Consider the following 22124-nt stretch of genomic DNA (forward strand, 5'->3'; position numbering starts at 1 on the left):
TAAATAAATCCCTGAGAATCCCCTATGAAGAGATGGACTAGTCCAAAACCTGTCACTTCTGTCAGATTTCTACTACCCACTGTAAGTGACAGCAACATAGAAGAAAAGTAATTCATGGCTCATTTTACACTTGAGGGGTAAAAACACACTGTCTATGTTTGCACATATTTTAAATTGTACCATTTTTTGCAGTAGTGTCCCTTTAATAGGGATATAGAAGCTGACAATTTATACCAGTTTCCTGGCTGTCCTGCTGATCCTCTGCCTAATACTTTTAGCCATAGCTCCTGAACAAGCATGCAGATCAGGTGCTCTGACTGAAGTGTGACTGGATTAGTTGTATGCTTGTTCCAGGTATGGGATTCAGACACTACTGCAGCCAAATAGACCAGCAGGGCTGCCAGGCAACTGGTATTGTTTAACAGGAAATAAATATGGGAGCCTCGTTCCATGACCATTTACCTTTCTTATATCATAAAAAGGTGAAATGATGATTGTACCATAAGGACAGGGGTCATTTGCCTAATTGCCTCAATCCCCATCAGCGTGGTCTAGTCCACCCTCCAGACAGGTAACCCCTTGTCCACCTCACTGCAGTGATCCTCAGAGGTGTGCAGGCTCACCCATTCAGTATCACAAGCTACCAGCAGGGGGCGCTCTTCAGCACTGCCTCCTATTTACAGGAGTGTCTGCTGCCTGCCTGGCTGGCTGTGAACAGCAATCCTCAGCTCTGTGGGCAATCAGTGTCTGCTTCAGGCTTTCCCGAACAGGTCATCATTAATTCAGAAACCGCTGCAGCTCTTAAATAAGTCAATGTGTTTTCCTGATGCTGTCTCGTGCATACTTCCCAGTCCTGGTGGTCTTATTACACCGAATACAGTAAAGGTAGAGAGAAGACCACTAGCCTCTGAACCACCCCAGGCGGAACATTATATGTCCCCAATTGGCTGTGAAGCCCCCTATACCCACACCCCAATAAACGGGCATCATTGCCCACTGGCTGAGCTAAGACTAGCAAGTGTACGGCTGCTGAACGACAAGCAGAAAAGCTTGTAGCCGGATCACACCGGCATGGAAATCCAGTGTTTGCCATTAAGGCGATGCCCAAACGAATGGAAGCGCTTCGTAAACGATGGTTATGGCTATTCACGCTGTGCTAGATCCCGCTTCATCCAAGAAGCTTCCATGACCCCCTAGGGTGCTCAAAACGCAGCACAATGACATGAACCAATTATTGTGCTCATACTTACCTGCTCCACTTGAGGGCGCTAGCTTGTGTACCACCCCCCTCTACTCACATGCTGCTGGGCTATAGCCAAACAGTGCTCGCTCACTAAGCTGCCACTTCAACCATCCTGCAGATCAGTGGTACTTAACCATATCTTGATCGAGCCCAGGGGTTAGGAGAGACAATTTTCCATCAGATCGACTGGTGATCTGATAAGAAATAGCATCATGTGTAAATGTCTAAATGGTTTCTGATCAATTTTGCGTTAAGTACCCAAAATCGATCGTAATCGGACTGGTCAGAAATTATATAATAGATCCGCCGAAAAATTGTACAGTGTGTACCCAGCTTTAGTCTGATGGGTTTGGAGGAGGTCGAGAGTAGTGCACAAGCCTGGTAAATAAATATTTTGCCAAACTACTAAGGGTTAAGTGAATGCAAGTATGAAACCTGCGTGGTTCTGTACCGCCAACAAGGTTGAGAACCACTGCTCTACAGTATATAGCCCAAAGGCTTACCAAAACTTCAAAGCCCACCATAGCTGTCTAGGACCCCCTTCGGATATCCACTGTTTGCCCCATTAGATAACCTGTCAGCAGAAATCTCACCAGATATCAGCAGGGATGTTGGTAGATTTGTAGTAAGCGCAAGCATGCAATACCAGTGTTCTCCCCAGAATTTTTTTTCCAGCCAGGTGGCATGAAATAATAGCCGGGTGGGGCGAGATGAGGGAATGCAGGGCCGGCACTTCTCTGCTTACAGCAGAGGAGTAAGTGAGATAACAGCCGGGTGGTTACCAAAAATAGCCGGGTGGAGCACCCACCTAAAAGAGCCTGGGGAGAACACTGAATACAAATCAATAAGAAGTTACCTCCCATAACATTCCAGGGCAGCATTCACCGGCACCCCGATCAATACCAAATCTATATTTGGATCAAACCTTGGATTGGGAATGCCAGTTTCTAATATATTTGATTTAAAGGACACCTGAAGTGAGAGCAATATAGTGGCTGCCATATTTATTTCCTGTTAAACAATACCAGTTGCCTGGCAGTCCTGCTGATCTATTTGCCTGCAGTACTGTCTAAATCACACCAGAAACAAGCATGCAGCAAATCTTGTCAGATCTGAATGTCAGAAACACCTGATCTGCTGCATGCTTGTTCAGGGGCTATGGCTACAAAGTATTAGAGGCAGAGGATCAGCAGGACAGCCAGGCAACTGGTACTGCTTAAAAGGAAATGCATATGGCAGCTCGCTTCAGTTGTCCTTTAAACATTGAATTTCATGGTAAACTGTGTACCTAAAGGGAAAAACTCTCCACAAAGATCAAAATGGACATGACCGATCCATGGTGAAACAATCATGTTGTCTTTTAAATTATATGCAAATTAAAGCATCTGCCCTATAACAGAGTAAGCCAGAAACCTATCCAGTTTCCTCTGCTATAATTAGGATGTCTCTGAATTGACAGTATGCGGACTTTATATTGAACAGGTCATGAATGCATCCTACATTACACGTTCATATAGGAGTTATCCTGAAGTACGGTAAGCTGATAAAGTTTAGCCAAGTAGGTGGAGTGGAGGTTTTTCCCCCCACATCTTAAACACACGGCACCCATTCACACATATTTAGGCAAATACGGCTACACACCCATGCAGCTATCCCATAACAGGAAGCACATCTTCAGGCGAGTGGAGAACGGGTTTAATTGAAGGGTAGACGGTTAGGAAATAAGTGGAGTTTTTGTTTAGCTGTTACATGGGTGTCACATCCTCCAGGCCACAGTACACAGCGGGGACATCAAAGGCTGGGGCGCTGCAATGCATGATGGGATGATGTCCTGTTTAGGCTATGGTAATGAATTATAGAAGAGCGATCTGCCTATTCTATGGAACAACTGAAGATTACGGCAATAAAACATGCATGAGAAGGGGGAGGAGTCAGGCATCGCCATCAGAACGGACGCAATACTGCGGAGCAACAAGTATGCCAGGAGGTGGCGCTGAGCGGAGGGACCACGAGGAGAACAGGACTACACAACACAACCCAGAATCTGGGAAGCCATGGGGCAGATTTACTAGAAGTGATTCTGCAGTCCTGAGCTAGAATAAAGGAGCTATTAACTAATATGTCTCAGAGGACAGCTGCATGATACTGCAATCACACCTGAAGTGACAAGGATGTGGAGGCTTAGCTTTAAACAATGCAGATTGCCTGGCTGTCCTGCTGATCCTCTGACGAATACATTTAACCATAGCCCCTGAACAAGCATGCAGGTGACTGAAGTATGGCTGGATTAGCTGCATGCTTGTTTCAGGTGTGTGATTCAGACACTACTGCAGCCAGAGATCAGCAGGACAGCCAGGCAACTGGTATGGTTTAAAAAAAGGAACTATAGCAGCCTTCATATCCCTCACTTCAGGTGCTCTTTAACCACTTCCTACAATATGGACATTCATAAATGTGTTTTCTCTGGTGACTGCTCTGCAATTACTACAAGAGTCACCTGTTGCTACTGCAAGGTGCTATGGGGATGGGAGTGATCAGAGCAGGATCATCAACAAGGCAAGCTAGGCAGTTGCCTAGGGCCTCTTGGGTTCAGAGGGCTCACCTGCCACTTTGTTTCTCTCCTACCTCAGATTACCAAAAGGATGAATAGGGCAGAGGGCCACAACTTACTACCTTGCCTAGGGTCCCATTTCATCTTAAAGGACAAGTGTCATGAGAGGGATATGGAAGCTGCCATATTTATTTCCTTTTAAGCAATACCAGTTGCCTGGCTTCTGATCCTCTGCCTCTCATACTTTTAGCCATAGACCCTGAACAAGCATGGAGCAGATCAGGTGATTCTAAAATGGTTAGATCTGACAAGACCAGCTGCATGCTTGTTTCAGGTGGGATTCAGACACTACTGCCGCCAAATAGACCAGCAGGGCTGCCAGGCAACTGGTATTGTTTAAAACAAATATGGCAGCCTCCATCTACTTATTACAGTTCTCCTTTAATACACATTGTGAGTGCTACATCCATGTGAGGTCAAAACACCTCCAGCCTCCTTAAAAACACAGGAGGGTTGTACTGACCGTAATAGATTGACTAACCCAAAAGGCTTTTTCACCATCAGATTAACCATTACTGTAGGATTCCAGTACTTCTAGACATTATGCCCGGTACACTGAGATTTTCTGGTAGATTTACTGTCAGATCGATAATTTCCAACATGTCCAATCTGATTTCCGATAGTGAACGGAAAAGTCATATCGGAAATTCGATCGGAGTTATTGGATATAATCGCTCTGGCAGTAAATCTGCCAGAAAATCTCAATGTGTACCAGGCATTAGAGGCAGAGGATCAGCTGGACAGCCAGGCAATCTGCATGGTTTCAAAGCAAATAAACATGGTCAACCTCCATCTGTATCTCACATCGGGTTTCCTGCAATGGTCCTGCTGCATCCACACATACAGGAATGGTGCCAGCTGTGCAGACGCTCTGCCAGGTGTTGTAAAAGCAGCACATTTGGGTTAATGGATTTGGAGAGAGAGACAAGCCTTCATTACTTCCAGCACACCCCTTACACACATTCCCTCCCTGTACAAAAATGAAAGGAGTCACTGAACTAAATCCAGAGAAAATGTAGGGTTATAAAAAGGATGTGAGCTTTCCACTTCCTGTTGTGTAACAGATTACTGTTCCTAGGAAAGAGGCTTCTGGGAAGGATTTTACATTAAAATTGAACTGTAACCAAAACATAACAAATACAATTACACTTAATTTTTACAATGATTATGTATCATGAAACATGCATAACAAACAATGTACAATATTAAATATAAAACCATCATAAAAACGCCAATACTCACTGTTACTAATAATGGTGAATATTGCTACAACACAACAACGTTCTGAGTGGGGTTTGCACCTGGTATTCAAATTGGCAATAAGATTCTCATAAAATTGGTTTTGCAGGCAAATTTGCAGAATTACAATCTCTACAGCTCGTTTTCCATTATGGCCCCTATTCAATTTACTTTTTTTCTCCAAAGTGATATTTTCAATCAATAAAATGCATTTTAACCACTTAACCTCCAACGGATTTTCCCCTTAAAAAAAAAAAACACCAGAGCAATTTTCACCTGTCAGCGCTCCTTCCATTCACTCGCCTAGAACTTTACTACTACTTATTACAACGAAACCATCTATATCTTGTTTTTTGGCTGCCAATTAGGCTTTCTTTGGGGGGTACTTTTGCTTAGAATTATTTTATTCTTACTGCATTTTAAAAAGGAAAAAAAAAAAAAAAATTCTCAGTTTTTGGCCATTATAGTTTTAAAATAGTACACGCTACTGTAATTAAAACCCACACATTTGCTTATTTGTCCTAGTTATTGTAACATTTAAACTTTTGCCCTAGTATAATGTATGGCGCTAATATTTTAGTTGGAAATAAAAAGGTGCATTTTTTCAGTTGTGTGTCCATCCCCAATTACATAATTTATAACAATTTTAACAGTAACAGTAATATACCCTCTTGACATACATAAAAAAGTAAGTTCAGTCGCTATGGTAATTTTTTTTTATAATTGTACATTTTTTTTTATTTATTTTTTATTTATTTTTTTTTGGGGGGGGGGGGGGGGGGGACTATTTGTCAATCGTGAAGGGACGTAGTAGCGATTTTGCAGTGACATAGTAGCTATTTTGCAGGGATGTAGCTACTCGCCCTGGGGGAGGGGGAAGTGGTTAAAGAGAAACTGAGCTGGGTTTGAACAATGTGATCTGCATAGTGAGGCTGGATCTGCCTGTACAGCCCAGCCTCTGTTGCTATCCCAAACCCCACTAAGGTCCCCCTGCACTCTGAAATCAGACATAGATCACAGCCGCGCTGTGAGGCTGTGTTTACATCTGTAGTGTCAGTCTCAGTTGCTCCCCCGCCTCCTGCAGAGCTCCGGTCCCTGCCCCCATCCCTTCCCTCTAATCAGCGAGGAGGGAAGGGAGGCAGGCGGGGACTGGAGTTCTGCAAGAGGTGGGGAGAGCAGCAGACTGACACTATAGAGAAAAAAAACGCAGCCGCTGCGACATGCTGTGTGTCGACAGGGAGGGATTGAAATCACAGCCTCGCTGTCGACACACAGCATGTCAGTCTGCTGCTCTCCCCACCTCTTGCAGAACTCCGGTCCCCGCCTGCCTCCCATCCCTCCTCGCTGATTAGAGGGAAGGGAGGGGGGCAGGGACTGGAGCTCTGCAGGAGGCGGGGAGCAGCCGAGACTGACACAGATTTAAACACAGCCTCACAGCGCGGCTGTGTGATTTCAGAGTGCAGGGGGACCTTAGGGGGGTTTGGAATACCAACAGAGGCTGGGCTGTATAGGCAGATCCAGCCTCTGTATGCAGATAACATTCTTCAAACCCAGCTCGGGTTCTCTTTAAGCCACCAGCAAGCAAGAAAATGCTCAGAATGATATGACCGGACCTTTTCATCCACTTTTTGGTAAATGCCCTCCTAGTAGAAAACTCCTGAAAGAAAGTGAATTCAATAAGAACCCATGTCAGTAGCTTTGCATCTTAATGTGCATAGTGTGAAAGCAGCCTTCCTATCCCAGTAAGACCTGAACCTCTCACTGGGACTAGCAAAGCAGGTTGTTTCATCACACAGCAGCAAAACTAGGCGCCACATAGCAGCAATGTAATGCTGAGTGGGGAGCGTAATTAATAATGCAAATTGCATCTCCGTGGGCGTTGCAACAACTCGGTGGGGGAATAGCATTCAACGCCCCGGGGGAGTTCTGCAGTAGCAGGGAGAGCAGTCATTTGGATCACCCTGCGCCCAAATCACTGGCGACACAAGCATGTGTACATGGCACTGGAGCCATGGCTGGCCTTGGAAGTGGGAGGAAACTCCTCTATGGAAAAGACCAGTAGTATTACCCCCTTGGGCGCTCTTCAGATGTAAGCGGGTTGAAATGGTGGAAAATGAAAGGATGAGATGTATAAACAGGTGATCTGCATTCTGTAAACTGGAGGAGAAACCACATTATAGGCACAGGATTCCCACAGAAGTGGGAGGAAACATTCTACAAAGTCCCGTACACCAGTGATATCAGAGGGGAGGAGACCCAGCGTGTCCCACCTGCCACCAGAGACCCTCCTCTTCCTTCTCCTCACGCTTGTATACTGCTAGCCACACCCACTTCCATACACATATAGAGACCAGCAGAAAGAGTACCTGCTGTAGTATTTCCTCTTTTCCCTAGCCTTTGAGACTGCATAATGCAGGGTCACAGCACTTTGAGTACCCAGGGAGAAAAGCGCTATATAAAATGTTATTGTTATTGCTGTAGTATTAGGCCAGAGTAAACCTCCTTATAATATAAAGGCATACAGTGGAAAAGCATATAATCTGAGTATACCTACACAATAGTTTTAGGAAATTCCACTAACATGATTGGAAGGACAGCACTCTCAACCTGCAAGGTTTCAGTAGACTACGCCCACACTATCTGGCCAATCACAACGCTTCATGCTGTAGAGGGTGCTGTGTTTGGAGAACTGTTCCCTTAGGTCTCGTTCACATGCATCGAAAAACGTGTAAAAGCGCATGATAAAAACCACATACGCTTGCGCGCGCTAGGCCTCGTTCAGACTATATGCGCTGCTGTGCGCATTGTGGAAGCGTGTATAGAGTGCGACACGCAAGATCGGCAGAATGGCATAGACAGCCCTTCTACCATCCTCATCATATGCGCTGCGCTCACTGCTGCATGCATTTCTCCGGAACCGCAGTGCAGATCCATTCACTGTAGTGAATGGGATCTGCAGCGCATAGTAGCGCAGCTGGCACTTTGTTTAAGCATGTTTTGCTTACTGTAGCAGTTGTCAATAAAGCTTTGTTTTCATATGTAAATGTATTTTTTTTCCCAAAGAGGAGTAAAAAGCGGTTGTATGCACTAAAAAAGCGCACCCATTCATTTGCATTGATGTGCGCTTTACAGCTTAGCGCACAGAAATGTATGCAACACTACATTTTCGTAACACAGCTCAGCACATAGATGTAAACCCAGGCACATTACATGGGAAAATCAATACATTGCAGAACGCATAGGGCAATGCGATATGAAAACACACAGAAATGGCCCCTGATGTGAACGAGGCCCAAGAGGGTTCCTTCTAGGACCCCTAAACTATACTGGCACCAAGATGGTCACTGTATGTCAGGGATAGCTCATTCAGTTCTGGTAAAGTAGTGGTTTGGTTGCTGAGCGGGACACAGACCCCACACTGTCTCCTTTCCTCCACAGGGTGAGATAGGGAGAACCTGACTGGCTAAAGCAAGCAGCTGCTGTTCTTGATGCTGGTTTCGGTCCATGTAATAACTGCTATATTACTATTTTACCGCCATTTTTGCATTAAGGCATTTGTTCCCCCACAACCTATGTTACAGGGGTGGTGCCCCCTCCCAAAATTAACCTGCCTAGCCACAAGCGTGAGAGAGAAAGAAGAGGAAGTTTGAGTACTTAGCGCAGTCGAACCCTGGCCGGCCTGGGAGGATGAAAGTCCGCGTCTCCTCGAGGTGGGAGGAGCCATCTTTCTGCTGCAGCTCCCATAGGTGGAGAGTGTTATCGTCCAGCAGAGACAGGAGGCGACCCTGGAAGGAAAAAAAAAAAAAAAAAAAAGGTTAGTATAGTGGGAAGAGATTCAAAGATGGCTGACATGCCATCATATTCTTGTCCTTGTATCTGTTGTGCTAATTGTCTTGCTTGTTCTGTTGCCAACCCCATGTGTACCACAATCAATTCCAGGTACAACCATTGTACTCGGCGAATAAATGTTGTCTGATTCTAATGAAAAGGGCACCTGTCATTACTTAGAGGCAGGCATTGCTTGTGGAGATGGAGGCTGACATACTTTAAGCAATACCCGTTGCCCGGCAGTCTTGCTGCTTCTGAGGCTGCCCATACATTTCAAAGCGACTGACAACGCTTATGCCACAACGGTGCTGGAGAAGGCCCTGTCTCCAAGGAAGCCAGTACAAGTAATCAAACAAATCTGCAGCTCTTCAATGGCTCCACGCTTACCGAATGGCAAAGCAGGACAGACAAAATGGCCGACTCGTTTCAGAAAGTCGTACCTTTAGTCCCAGCCATTGAAGAGCTGGGGGGGATTTGTCTGACTACCGATGCCCATACATTATTCGATTTTGTGGGCTTATTCTCCTTTGATACCATAACATTATTGGATAATTTCCTGGCCGAATAGATCAAATGAGAATGCAAGAGAATCTGGGTCAAAAGGGTGTGCAGCGGCAACTGTGTTCAATATAGGGTCAACCAACCCCCCCCCCCCCCCCCACAGTTGAAGGTTCACTTGTCCGGCCAGCACAAATCCACTTGTCCGGCCTCTGGTGTGCAAGAGGAGAGCATTCAACGCTGCACACAGCCATTTCCAAATCAGTGTGAAGGTAATAGATCCCGCTCTGATCAGATACGTTTAGAGAGGGATCTATCAAATGGCTGATCTGGTGGCAGACTAATATATGGACACCTTAATACTTTTAGCCATAACCCCTGAACAAGCATACAGATCAGGTGCTCTGACTGAAGTGTGTCTGGATTAGCTGCATGCTTGTTTCAGGTGTGTTATTCAGACACTACTGCAGCCAAAAAGATCAGTAGGGCTACCAGGCAACTGGAATTGTTTAACTTTAAATAAATATGGCACTGGCAGTGTCCATATGCATCAATAAATATGAATTCCCAGAGATTATCAAACGCAGTAACACAAGTGAGATGTCCGGTGTCTCCAGCTTGGAGCTGTCAGTAAATGTGAATTCACAGAGATTATCACATGCGGTAACAAGTGAAAAGTTCAGTGTCACCAGCCTGGAGCTGTCGGTAACAATCACCCAGTCGGAAGGTTACAGAATGGAATAAAACACAGCAGAGGGGAAAAAAGAAAAAAAAGAAAAAAAAAAAGAAAAACTATTTACACCAATCAGGAAAATATGAAAGTTGCTAATAAATAACATTTCACAATATTATGCAGGGATTAAACTGGTTAATAAGATACTGATGGTTTTAAGCCGATACAAATGTTCTGTTCATTTCACACAGCCTGGACTTGCTCTTTGTCAGTATAATAAAGAATGCTGTCTGTATCGCATCTTTCCTCCATTTTCCCTGCACTGCAATAATCCGTCACATACTGCATGAAATACTGCAGGAGGGAAAAGTCTTCGTGAGAGGTCATGCAGTTTTCCTGTACATTACAGAATATTGCATGTGAGAAAATCTTAAATCATTTTTTACCAATGAGGTTTATCTCACATGACATTTTTACCAAAAGTCTTAGTGTATTGAAGCCCATGTGAGGTGAGGGCGGAGTAAGCATTACCTGTCCAGGCAGGAAGTGCAGCTGGGTCACGGTGGCCATGTCCTTGTGCAGTCCTGTAAACTCCACCCCCGGGGCGCCATATCTGTGTGAGGGCAAAGGTCAAGGAGAGACAACCATAACATGCGAGTTATATAGTTATAGTTATTTTGGTTGAAAAAAGACATACGTCCATCGAGTTCAACCAGTACAAAGTACAACTCCAGCCCGTCCCCCACATATCCCTGTTGATCCAGAGGAAGGCGAAAAAACCCTTACAAGGCATGGTCCAATTAGCCCCAAAAGGGAAAAATTCCTTCCCGACTCCAGATGGCAATCAGATAAAATCCCTGGATCAACATCATTAGGCATAACCTAGTAATTGTAGCCATGGATGTCTTTCAACGCAAGGAAAGCATCTATGCCCCCTTTAAATGCAGGTATAGAGTTTGCCATAACGACTTCCTGTGGCAATGCATTCCACATCTTAATCACTCTTACTGTAAAGAACCCTTTCCTAAATAAATGTCTAAAACGTTATTCCTCCATGCGCAGCTCATGTCCTCTAGTCCTTTGAGAAGGCCTAGGGACAAAAAGCTCATCCGCCAAGCTATTATATTGCTCTCTGATGTATTTATACATGTTAATTAGATCCCCTCTAAGGCGTCTTTTCTCTAGACTAAATAAACCCAGTTTATCTAACCTTTCTTGGTAAGTGAGACCTTCCATCCCACGCATCAATTTTGTAGCTCGTCTCTGCACCTGCTCTAAAGCTGCAATATCCTCGGTCATACAGGAGGCCCTCCTAGTGCTTAAAACAAACCCGCCACCTAATGCCTACAACTAATTCCCCCCTTCTAATACGTACGAAGGGAATTGCCGCCTGGAGACTTGGGCGCAGGATACAGCCAATATACAGCTTACCCTGCTGCTGCACAAGTCCTGGCGGTGGTAATTACTATTCCCCCTCCAGGTCCACATGGATAGTGGGGGAATGATGCAATTCTGCTTCCAGCTATTGCTGGCGGACGGATTACAGCGTTTTAAAAGTAACTTCAGCTCCATCTGACAGAGCCGAAGTTACTCAGTGTGCGCCGCTATAGCTGTAATTCCTATTATGGCCTGTGGTGGCGCCGGCTGCACCCAAATCTCCTGCACTGGATTCCTTGCGTTCACCTTCAAATACCCAAATCTAACCGCTCCCTCTGTAGTAGACTGCTACAGATAGTGAATACCAAAGTCAAACCTATATAGTATCCATGACTTGTAAACACAAGTAAGTGGTTTCCAGAAACCCCCTACTTTATTACAATCCAAAATAAGACAAAATCAGAGCCATACTCCGGACACGTTAGGCATCGAGATTGTGGGTTTCCTTTTATTCTATCACAATTTTAAGCTGATCTTACACACAAAAAAAGTTTCAAAAAGGAACCTTAGCCCAGGATTGAAACTTCATCCCAATCAGTAGCTGATACCTCCTATCCCATGAGAAATCTATTACTTTTCTCAAACGGACCATCAGGAGGCTCTGTATGACTGATATTGTGGTGAAACCCCTCCCACAGTGTGATGTCACGACCCTGACAGTATGCTGTCTGTGAACCCCATTGCATTGTGGGAAATAACAGTCATTCCCAACTGCCAAGCAACCAGTATCTCCCTCTGTGCATAAAACTCTCAATAACGAACATTCCGTACAGTCCACCTAGCAGGACTAAAGAGGTCACCATCAGTGATGAATTCCAGAATGTAAATCAGGGAGAAGAAAGATTTTACAATGGACAAACACTGACTAAATAATCTATAAATGAAGATTGTAAACAATAAGCAATTTTATTATGGTATTTTCACTGCAGGTCCCCTTTAAGCACAAATATTTTAATTGACACGCTGAGTAGTAACTGACAGGATGGGGTTAATAACTTCTCATCCACATCCGGAGACCAACACTGGGAAAGTTCCCAACACTGAAAATACGTTAAAAGGAAAAACAAACAGAAACTTCTTCAAACAGCCGGAGTACAATGTATAGCCGACATTCCGGATGCAAGGGGGAAGAAAATTAAAGACATATGTCGTGTCCTGGCTCAGCGCCAGGCTGCCACGGTGACAGGTGACTGAATCTGGAGAACAATCGCCGGGGAGGGGTGGGAGAGAAGTATAGGATTCCTCCTGCTTCCCTGGCTGCTCAGCCTGTTACCATGGCTACAGGACCTTTAAAGTTTAAAGGGAGGAGAGAGAGCACATGACAGGCCTGGTCCTGCTTACTCAGCAGCTCTGCAGGAGCCATCCTCGGGCCGAGAGGAGGAGGACAACCAGAGCATCAACAATACCTCCCAATACCTGGCTGCCCAAACCACGTGACTGCTGGAACGCCGCAGAGTATAAAACTCATTCACTACACTGAGGCGCAAGCCTATGCATACAGTGAGGCATGAGCTGACATCACTTAAAGGAGAACTGTAGCACACACACACACACACACACACACACACACACACACACACACACACACACACACACGAGTACTCATGGAGACACTCAAAAAGACCCCAAGCTTAAAGCGGATCCGAGATGAAAAACTAACTAACAAGTAACTTGTCTATATATCTTATCTAAAATTTAGATAGTTTACACAGCAAATCTAACTGCAAACAGCTTTAATAGAATATGGTTCTTTCTTCCTGTGATACAATGAGGGCAGCCATGTTTGTAAACATTACACAGAGGCAGGCTTATCTGCATCTTGAGCAAAAAAAACGTAATCTCCCCTCCTCCCCTCTGCCTCTGAAATCTCTGGCTAGTAATACCTCCCCCTCCTCCTGCCCAGACTGAGCTCCCATGAGCCCTTGCTACTGTCTGAAAGTGCCAAGGCACTCTGAAAACCTGTGGGCGTGGCTTGTTTAGTTTATAGGGAATTAGAGTATTAAAAAAAAAAAAAAAAAAGTATTTGGCTTGAGGAATGCCCTATAAACAATAGGAAAGGAACACAATTATGCAATTAGTAAAAGTTCATCTTGGATCCACTTTAAGGCGCCCATTAAAAAATCAATTTCCTGGATATGTATCGGCCATACAGTTGTTGCTATACTTTGAGTCTTCTTCCTGCAATGTGAACGTAAATTTATTCCACAAAAGTGTAAGGACCGATTCACACTGGGGCGATGAGCAGCAGTTTACCACTAATCGCCGACCATTATCAGCGCTTTAAAGTGCAAGTGTATTATAAACTATATGGCAGTGATCTCACTGCTGCGATCCACCGGAGATTTGCAATAAATGCGCTACATACAGCATTTTTTGGTATTTTAGAGCGATCACGATGCATTTAAAATCCATTTTGCAATAGTTTATAAATTGTGAACGTGTACAATGAAAAATGCGCAAATTGCAAACAAAAAAAAAAAAAAAAAAAAAAAAAAAAAAAAAAAAAATCGCTGCAAATCGCTAGCATTTTGCAAATGTCAGTGTGCATGGGGCGGGGCCTTAGACCATGAAAAAGGTATGTGTTCTCACTACAATTCAGCTTGAGGACACCGGAATGGGTAGGGCCATGACACACCAGAGAGCGTTTTGCAAGTAGATTTCTTTTTTTAAAAAACAGCTTCCATTAACTTACTTTAAAAATCAACATGGTCAAGATTTCCCCCCCCCCCCCCCCCCAAAAAAAATAAATAAATAGCGGCCTTTTTGCCACAATGTTAAAGCGGTATTGTCACCATAAGAATCAAATTTCAACAGCAACTCGTCTAAATGTATTAAGTGATAAAGATGCTAATCCTGCATTCAAAACTTGCAAAAACGTTTTCTGCTGTTATGGTTTGGAGTTATCACATACTTTAGGAGCACTGGCCCTAGTGCCAAACAGTGCCAAAGAGTTGAATGCTGGGAGTTTTTTATCTCTAATATATTCCTCCTCTTCCATTTCCCTGCCTAGCTCCTTATGAGAAACACCCTCTGATCACTTGTGTTTACAAGCAAGGCTGAGGTGACTCAGATTGGAGGATAAGACAGTGAAGTTCCTAGTATACAGCTCAGTGGGAGTGTCTGAAGACTCTGGGAGGAGGGCAGCTAATGAATACACAATGAGCAAGAGAAGGGAGGGGGGAAAACAAGAGTCAGGGAGGAGATGATGTCAGCATTAGCTTGGCAAGATGGCCACTGCCTAGAATAGGATTTTCTGCTTTTCCTTTATAAAATTCACAGGAATCAGTATGTGGATAGCACAATACATCTGTTATGCAAGTAGAAGTAGTATTTATCTACTTATATATGTGTTTTTTATTTCTAGGTTAGCATGAGTGTCGCTTGTTCTTTAAAGTCTGTCAACAGAAGGATTTTAAAATTTAAAAAAAAAAAAAAAAAAAAAAAAAAATAAACACCACCACGAAAAATGACAGAGCAACACGCTATCTGGTGTGTCATAGCCCCAACACTCAGGCAAGGAGCACGCTTAGAAAAAAAAAAAAAAATAAATGAATAAAAAAAAAAAAGCAGCACAGCAAGTTGCCCTTTTCCCTACATTCTGCATGTGCATCGCATCACATTTGCATACAACACTATGGAGCCGCAAAGGCATGCGCAAACACTGAGGATTCATTTGGTAAAATAAACGGTCTACACAAATAATCTGCATTTTAGGGTAATAAAGCGCCAGTATATTCCGTGGCGCTAACACAGATGTGTGACCCGCTTCTGTGTGAACAGATAATTTGTTTTTAGCACCAAGTCTATGTTTGTCACAAGAGATATTTTCTGCCCGTAATTTAATTAGCCGAATGTTCGTTTTAGCCATTTAACCGCCAGGCGTCTATCTGCTAATCAGCCGAGCTGTCCTCTGATGCTCTGTTTGGGATCTCAGACAGGGATTAGGGACAGTAACAGATTGCAGAACGTCCATTGCCGTGTGCTAGAACCGCCTCCGGGGACTCGGATTGTGTAACAGACGCAGCACAGTGTGCCAAAGACAGAGTGTAACACAAACTATACACACAGGGAATCTCTCAACCACAACAATCACTGGCTGCCTCCACTGAAAACTGTGAGACTAAAATACCCCTCATACTAGAGCTTCAGCCAGGAAAAGCACAACAGATGCCAAGAATCAGAGTCAGGAGGAAATTCCCCAGTGTCAGGAGAAATCCTGCTCCTGTCATCTCTCAAGCATCTCCATTGGTTGTTAAAAAAAACAAAAACCCCAAGGTGAGGACATATGGAGGCTACCATATGTCTTTCCTGTTAAACAATACCAGTTGCCCGGCAGTCCTGCTGATCTCCTTGGCTGCAGTAGTGGCTGAATCGCACCTGAAACAGGCATGCAGCTAATCCAGTCACACTTCAGTCAGAGCACCTGCTCTGCATGCTTGTTGGGGGGGGGGGGGGGGGGAGAGGATTATGGGGCTAAAAGCATTAGAGGCAGAGGATCAGCATGACTGCTAGGCACTCTGCATTGTTTAAAGGAATACTTAAAGAGACACTGAAGCGAAAAAAAATATATGATATAATGAATTGGTTGTGTACTATGAATAATTACTAGAAGTTTAGCAGCAAAGAAAATATTCTCATATTTTTATTTTCAGGTATATAGTGTTTTTTCTAACATTGAACAATTCTATAATATGTGCAGATTACACAACACTCAGCATTCAAAATGATTCTTTCAGAGCAGTCTGTGAACTAATGAACTCTCCTCTGGCAGAAGAAAAGTAATTACCGTAGTTCAATAACAATTGAGATAATAAAAGTCAGATAACAGCCCTCTCCACGACTTTGAAAGTCGTAGAGCTTAATTGCTTTTTTGTATAGAGATAACAACTGGAGTTTCTTAACTTCCTGTACTGGAAACAATTAGACTGATGTATCTGATCTTAATGTTTTATTTCTTAGCTGTACTACACATACAAATCATAATCTCAATTTTTTTTCGCTTCAGTGTCCAAGTCAAAATAAAAAAAAAAAAAAAAAAAAAAAAAAAAAAAATTTTACTCACCTGGGGCATCCCTCAGCCACCTGAAGCTGTATGCTGCCCTCGCAGCCTGGCTCCGATCCCCCTGTCCCCACCAGCGGCTACTTCCGGGTTCGGCGACAGGCCTGGGAATGCGAGCGATTCTCCGCGTTCCCAGCCGCTATATCACCCTCTATGCTGCTATAGCATATATGTCATGTCTCGCTGGGCGGACGTTCTGCCGACAGTAGTACGTGTGTACAAGCTGTCGGCAGACTGATAAGACTTTGACAGATCAGCTGTCAGAAACCGCATGTGTCCGAGCCTTAAAAGATACGCAACAGCATAACCTTCAAACAAAAAAACATTTGTTACAGCTGATACAAATCCTGTAATAAACCTGCAGTTTCTACATCCTGCTTTCATGGAAGCAGACCTATTGTTTACATCCTGTGCTTTCAAATGAGCTTATCTGCCATAGACAGTCATGTGACACGGGTGGGGATCAAATTACAACTAGTGATTGGACACAAATGAGAGGGAATTGGACAGGCTAACAGGGATGCTGTCACGAGTAGATTCGAGTGGCCTAAGCACTCGAACTCGTGATTCAAATAAGCAATAATTAATGCAGGTGAGGAGCGGGACATAAGGGGTTATTTACCCATAAGGCTGCGTGTTCCCTGCGCTCCAAATAGGATCCACACGCGTCCTATTCTTTGCGTTACAAGCCTCGCTGCAGGCACTGCGGGCACTTCCTCCTTCAAGCCGGAAGAAGTGCCTGCAGCGAGGCTTGTAACGCAAAGAATAGGACGCGTGTGGATCCTATTTGGAGCGCAGGGAACACGCAGCCTTATGGGTAAATAACCCCTTATGTCCCGCTCCTCACCTGCATTAATTATTGCTCATTTGAATCACGAGTTCGAGTGCTTAGGCCACTCGAATCTACTCGTGACAGCATCCCTGCAGGCTAAACTCTCTAAATACATACAGGGTGCATTTCTGTTATGTTTTCCTTGTGTCCTGTGCAAGAGTTCAGCTCCACCTTAGGATAACCACCAAGCCAACCACAAAACGACTCCTCCAATGTGTACAAGCCCTCATATTCTGCTGTCTGGAAATCCCAAGAAAAAGCATCTCAGTACAGGGAATGGAGCCCCGAGGGTGCTCTGATGTCCTAGGGAGAACCTTAGCTGCCCCCAGTCCCTCAGACCTGCACAGTGCCATCTCCACAGCAACTCTAATCCCTCGGCTGGACAATGGCGAGAGCAGCCACACTCCATCCCCAGCGTCTGAATGGAGAGGAGTCACTCAGGGGTAACGTTGCTAAGAGACGCCAGAAAATCCACTGTGCCCCCTTCCCTGGACCTCCCCTTCCCCAGATCCATCAACATCAAGAACAGCCTAAACCAAACACCATCCTCACACAGGAAGAAATCAGTCACTTTCGCAAGATTCTCTGCAGCGTATTGACAGAAATGGTGAACATATTGAAAAAAATATTCTTCCAACTCCTTATTTTCTTTTCAATTTATGGTAGGATTAGAGTGTGAGCTCCTCTGAGGACAGTCAGTGACAATGTCTATGTACTCTGTAATGTGCTGCAGGAGATGTCAGTGCTGTATAAATACATAATAGTAATATAGTAGGACATTACACTATGACTATGGTAGGATTAGATTGTGAGCTCCTCTGAGGACAGTCAGTGACATGACTATGTACTCTGTAGAGTGCTGCAGAAGATGTCAGTGCTATATAAATGCATAATAATAATATGGTAGGACATTAGGCTATGACTATGGGAGGATTAGAGTGTGAGCTCCTTTGAGGGCAGTCAGTGACATGACTATGTACTCTGTAATGTGCTGCAGGAGATGTCAGTGCTATATAAATACATAATAATATGGTAGGACATTAGACTATGACTATGGTAGGATTAGATTGTCAGCTTCTCTGAGGACAGTCAATGACATGACTATGTACTCTGTAATGTGCTGCAGGAGATGTCACTGCTATATGATATGGTAGGACATTAGACTGACATCTTCTGCAGCACATTACAGAGTACATAGTCATGTCACTGACTGTCCTCAGAGGAGCTCACAATCTAATCCTACCATAGTCCTAGTCTAATGCCCTACCATATTATTATTATGTATTTATATAGCAGTGACATCGTCTGCAGCACATTACAGAGTACATAGTCATGTCACTGACTGTCCTCACAGGCAGTATTTGAACTCCCACATGGGCAGCAGCACGACTGAAAACAAAAGAGAGTGTGTCCAGGCCAGCAGTGGGCTCCCACAGGATCAGCCACAGGAATTCCACTACTTGTCGAAATATCTTTAAAGTTAGCAGGATTTGTTTTGAGTTTCTATTTGATTGTAAAAAGGAAAAATAAATAATCTTTGGAACAGGAAGATCTGTGTCTCTTCTCTGCAGCAAATCTGTACAAATCCCAGGTAACCCGATCCTGCAGTTCTCATTCAGCTTTAGTAATGAAGTGAGAGCTCTAAGCACATAAAAGATTTCCCCTAATAAGAAGCTGACCTACCCTTCCCGAAACTCCCGCAAGTAAAATAAGGGCTCAGCTATTGTTCCACGCCCTCCCCCTTCCAGGTGATACTAACCGCAATTACCTGTGAAACGTAAGATCAACCGCAGCTGCGGGCCTGGACAATTAGAGCGAAGGCTAGGACAGGACCGCGGGTACAAAGGAGGGATTAACACGGATGTCACAACACTTACGTGACCACTAAAACTCCAATAAACACTTCCCAGCTCATGCCTCAATTTGTCCTCGTTTAACGATGAAAGGATACATTTTAATGGCTCCCGATTTGGCGCCGATCGCCATGATCCGCAGCTCCGGGTCAAACGCCAGCGAACTGGGCTGGTTGGGGAAACCATGCTCCACGGTCTGAAAGAGAAAGAAATGAAATCCATGTGTGAGATGTCATTGAAGAGGAAATGTAGTGAAAACAATACAAACATTTTTATCCCCTACAATAGTCATTTATAAATGTAGTCATTGTTTACATTTTACTTTTAGGGCCTCAATTCACAGAGCTTCGAATCTGCTGCAAATCTTTAAGTGTATGGCCACCTTTACCCCAGGCTGTTTGGATTTCTTCCCAACAAAGCATTGTGGGAGACCAGTGATCTTTTCTACTAGCTTTAGAACGCTCAGTAAACTAACATTCTGCAGAGATCGCTTTAAAGTACTAAAGATACAAGGCCTCAATTCACGGAGTTTTATCAAACACTTTATCAAACGTTTGATAATCTTCCTCATGGGTAAACTCTAATTTTGAATTCACTAAGGTGTTCGATTTATTGATCATTTAATCGATAAAACATTAGATAAATCTATAACACCTTAGTGAATTCAAAATTAGATTTTACCCATGAGGAAGATTATCAAACCTTTGATAAAGTGTTTGATAAAACTCCGTGAATTGAGGCCTTGTATCTTTAGTACTTTAAAGCGATCTCTGCAGAATGTTAGTTTACTGAGCGTTCTAAAGCTAGTAGAAAAGATCACTGGTCTCCCACAATGCTCTGGTGGGAAGAAATCCAAACAGCCTGGGGTAAAAGGTGGCCATACACTTATAGATTTGCTGCAGATTCGACCAGATAGATTTCTATCAGAAGCCTGTCAAGTCCAATCTGAAATCTGATTGAAATGAAAATCTATGGGAAATCTATCTAAATGCATTATTGCATCATTAGATACAATGCAACTCTATGGTCCATCGATCTGCTGCCAGCAGCCGATCCACCTAGATCTTCCATCCTGTCAGATCAAAATCATCCGCAAAGCGATCGGAATCGAGATCTGATCAATTCTAAAGAATCGATTGATGGCTGAAATCGAACAGTGTATGGGCCCCTTTAGCCTCAGTGAGAGGGCGGTGCTACATACCAGTGTACAGAAATATATGGCTATAGGAAGGGTTTGATGCTGAAACCAGGAGTATCCGTGTAACAGTGGCTACACTGAATAATTCACCTCATTCTACTATATGTCACTACAGGGCCTCTTTAAAAACAAACAAAGAAAGACGACATATCGGCTAACATAAAGTGACATTTGGCCTGGTATTTTGGCTTCTCAGCAGGGCTGTGGAGTCGGTACAAAAATCAGACTCCTCAGCTTATGAAACCACCGACTTCGACTCCAGGCACCCAAAATTGTTCCGACTCCGCAGCCCTGCTTCTCTGTAACTAATTTTGCTACCTCATTCTGGGCCTGACAGCTCGGTGTCATAAAATGATACAATGTTACTAAATCTATGTAGAAGGCTCTTTCACACTACAGAACACATGCACTGGCGCAATTTCATGCATGCGTAACGCACGCATGGATTGCACGTCGTGGTGCGTTAAATAGTAGCCGTCGGCAGCTGCAACACAACAGAACCCATTGGAAAAAACTGGATCATGTGATAAAATGTTCCCAGACATGTTACATGGCAACGCATGGGAGCGCACAGCTGTACTGTCAATGGTAACATGAAAGTTTATCAGCTTTCATATTACCATGTGTATCGCACACTGTGTGCAGTGCGTCCAAACTGAAAGCGCAGCATAATAAGAATGAGCCCTGAAAAGTGATTATACGTCGGCTGGATACTTCAGGTGGGCCCTTATATTACATAGAAATGGTAAGATTGGACAGAGGAAGATTGTATCATTAGTGGCCATCTTAACACGGCCACCAGCTTCAAATTTTATTTCAAACAGACTTTCCCTTGCTTCTAAAAAACACCTCAACCAAACAGCCTTTCCATTAGCCACTTCTTTCCCAATTACAATAGTGCAAAACTACTAAAAAATATGGCCAGCATGTTATGTGCAGTGGCTGTGACCTCAATGTCCACCTGCCACCTCCCTCCCTTAGGCCTGGTTCTCACAAGAGCTTAGGACATTTGAAAAGCTCTTGCTAAAGTAACTGTGTTCACACTGGTGCGATGTGATTTTGGAAAAACTCCCCATAGCGTTGCATTAGCAAGAGCTTTTAAAATCTCTAGCACTTAAAAAGCTCTTGTCGTGTCAATCAGCCCTTATACAGATCCCTGGTGTCTAGTGGCCTCCCTCCCCCATACAGTTCCTCCGTGGTGGTCAAGAGCTTCACTTCCAATATAGAGAGAGAGACGGCCAAGCTGAACGCAGAGTGGGGAAACCCCTTGCAGGCCCCAAGCTGCTACCACTGGCAAATCACCACTAGACCAATGCCCACTATGCAGTGACAGCTGTCACATCACTAGATGGTAGCAGCACGGTGGCGTAGTGGTTAGCGCTCTCGCCTTGCAGCGCTGGGTCCCTGGTTCGAATCCCAGCCAGGTCAACATCTGCAAGGAGTTTGTACGTTCTCCGTGTCTGTGTGGGTTTCCTCCGGGCACTCCGGTTTCCTCCCACACCCCAAAAACATACAGATAGGTTAATTGACTTCCCCCTAAGTTGGCCCTACAATACATACACTACACAATACATACAAACAGACATATGACTATGGTAGGGACTAGATTGTGAGCCCCTCTGAGGGACAGTTAGTGATAAGACAATATATACT

The 22124-nt window shown here is 44.1% G+C and overlaps 1 protein-coding gene across 2 annotated transcripts in view; it reads right to left on the bottom strand.

Moving 5' to 3' along the window:
- The window catches only part of LLGL1 (LLGL scribble cell polarity complex component 1), a 153249-nt gene that overhangs the window by 93811 nt on the left and 37314 nt on the right, over positions 1-22124 (bottom strand). Inside the window, exons 2-4 of one of the 2 annotated variants that reach the window (XM_068243534.1) lie at positions 19372-19469; positions 10624-10705; positions 8763-8878 (exon numbers count right to left, since the gene is read on the bottom strand). In XM_068243534.1, the coding sequence (XP_068099635.1) occupies positions 8763-8878; positions 10624-10705; positions 19372-19469 (296 nt within the window). Of the gene's footprint in view, positions 1-8747; positions 8879-10623; positions 10706-19371; positions 19470-22124 lie in introns of both variants that reach the window. The other variant, XM_068243533.1, reaches the window with a different exon arrangement.

The sequence above is a fragment of the Hyperolius riggenbachi genome, chromosome 7 (genome assembly GCF_040937935.1).
Source record: "Hyperolius riggenbachi isolate aHypRig1 chromosome 7, aHypRig1.pri, whole genome shotgun sequence".
Lineage (NCBI taxonomy): Eukaryota > Metazoa > Chordata > Amphibia > Anura > Hyperoliidae > Hyperolius > Hyperolius riggenbachi.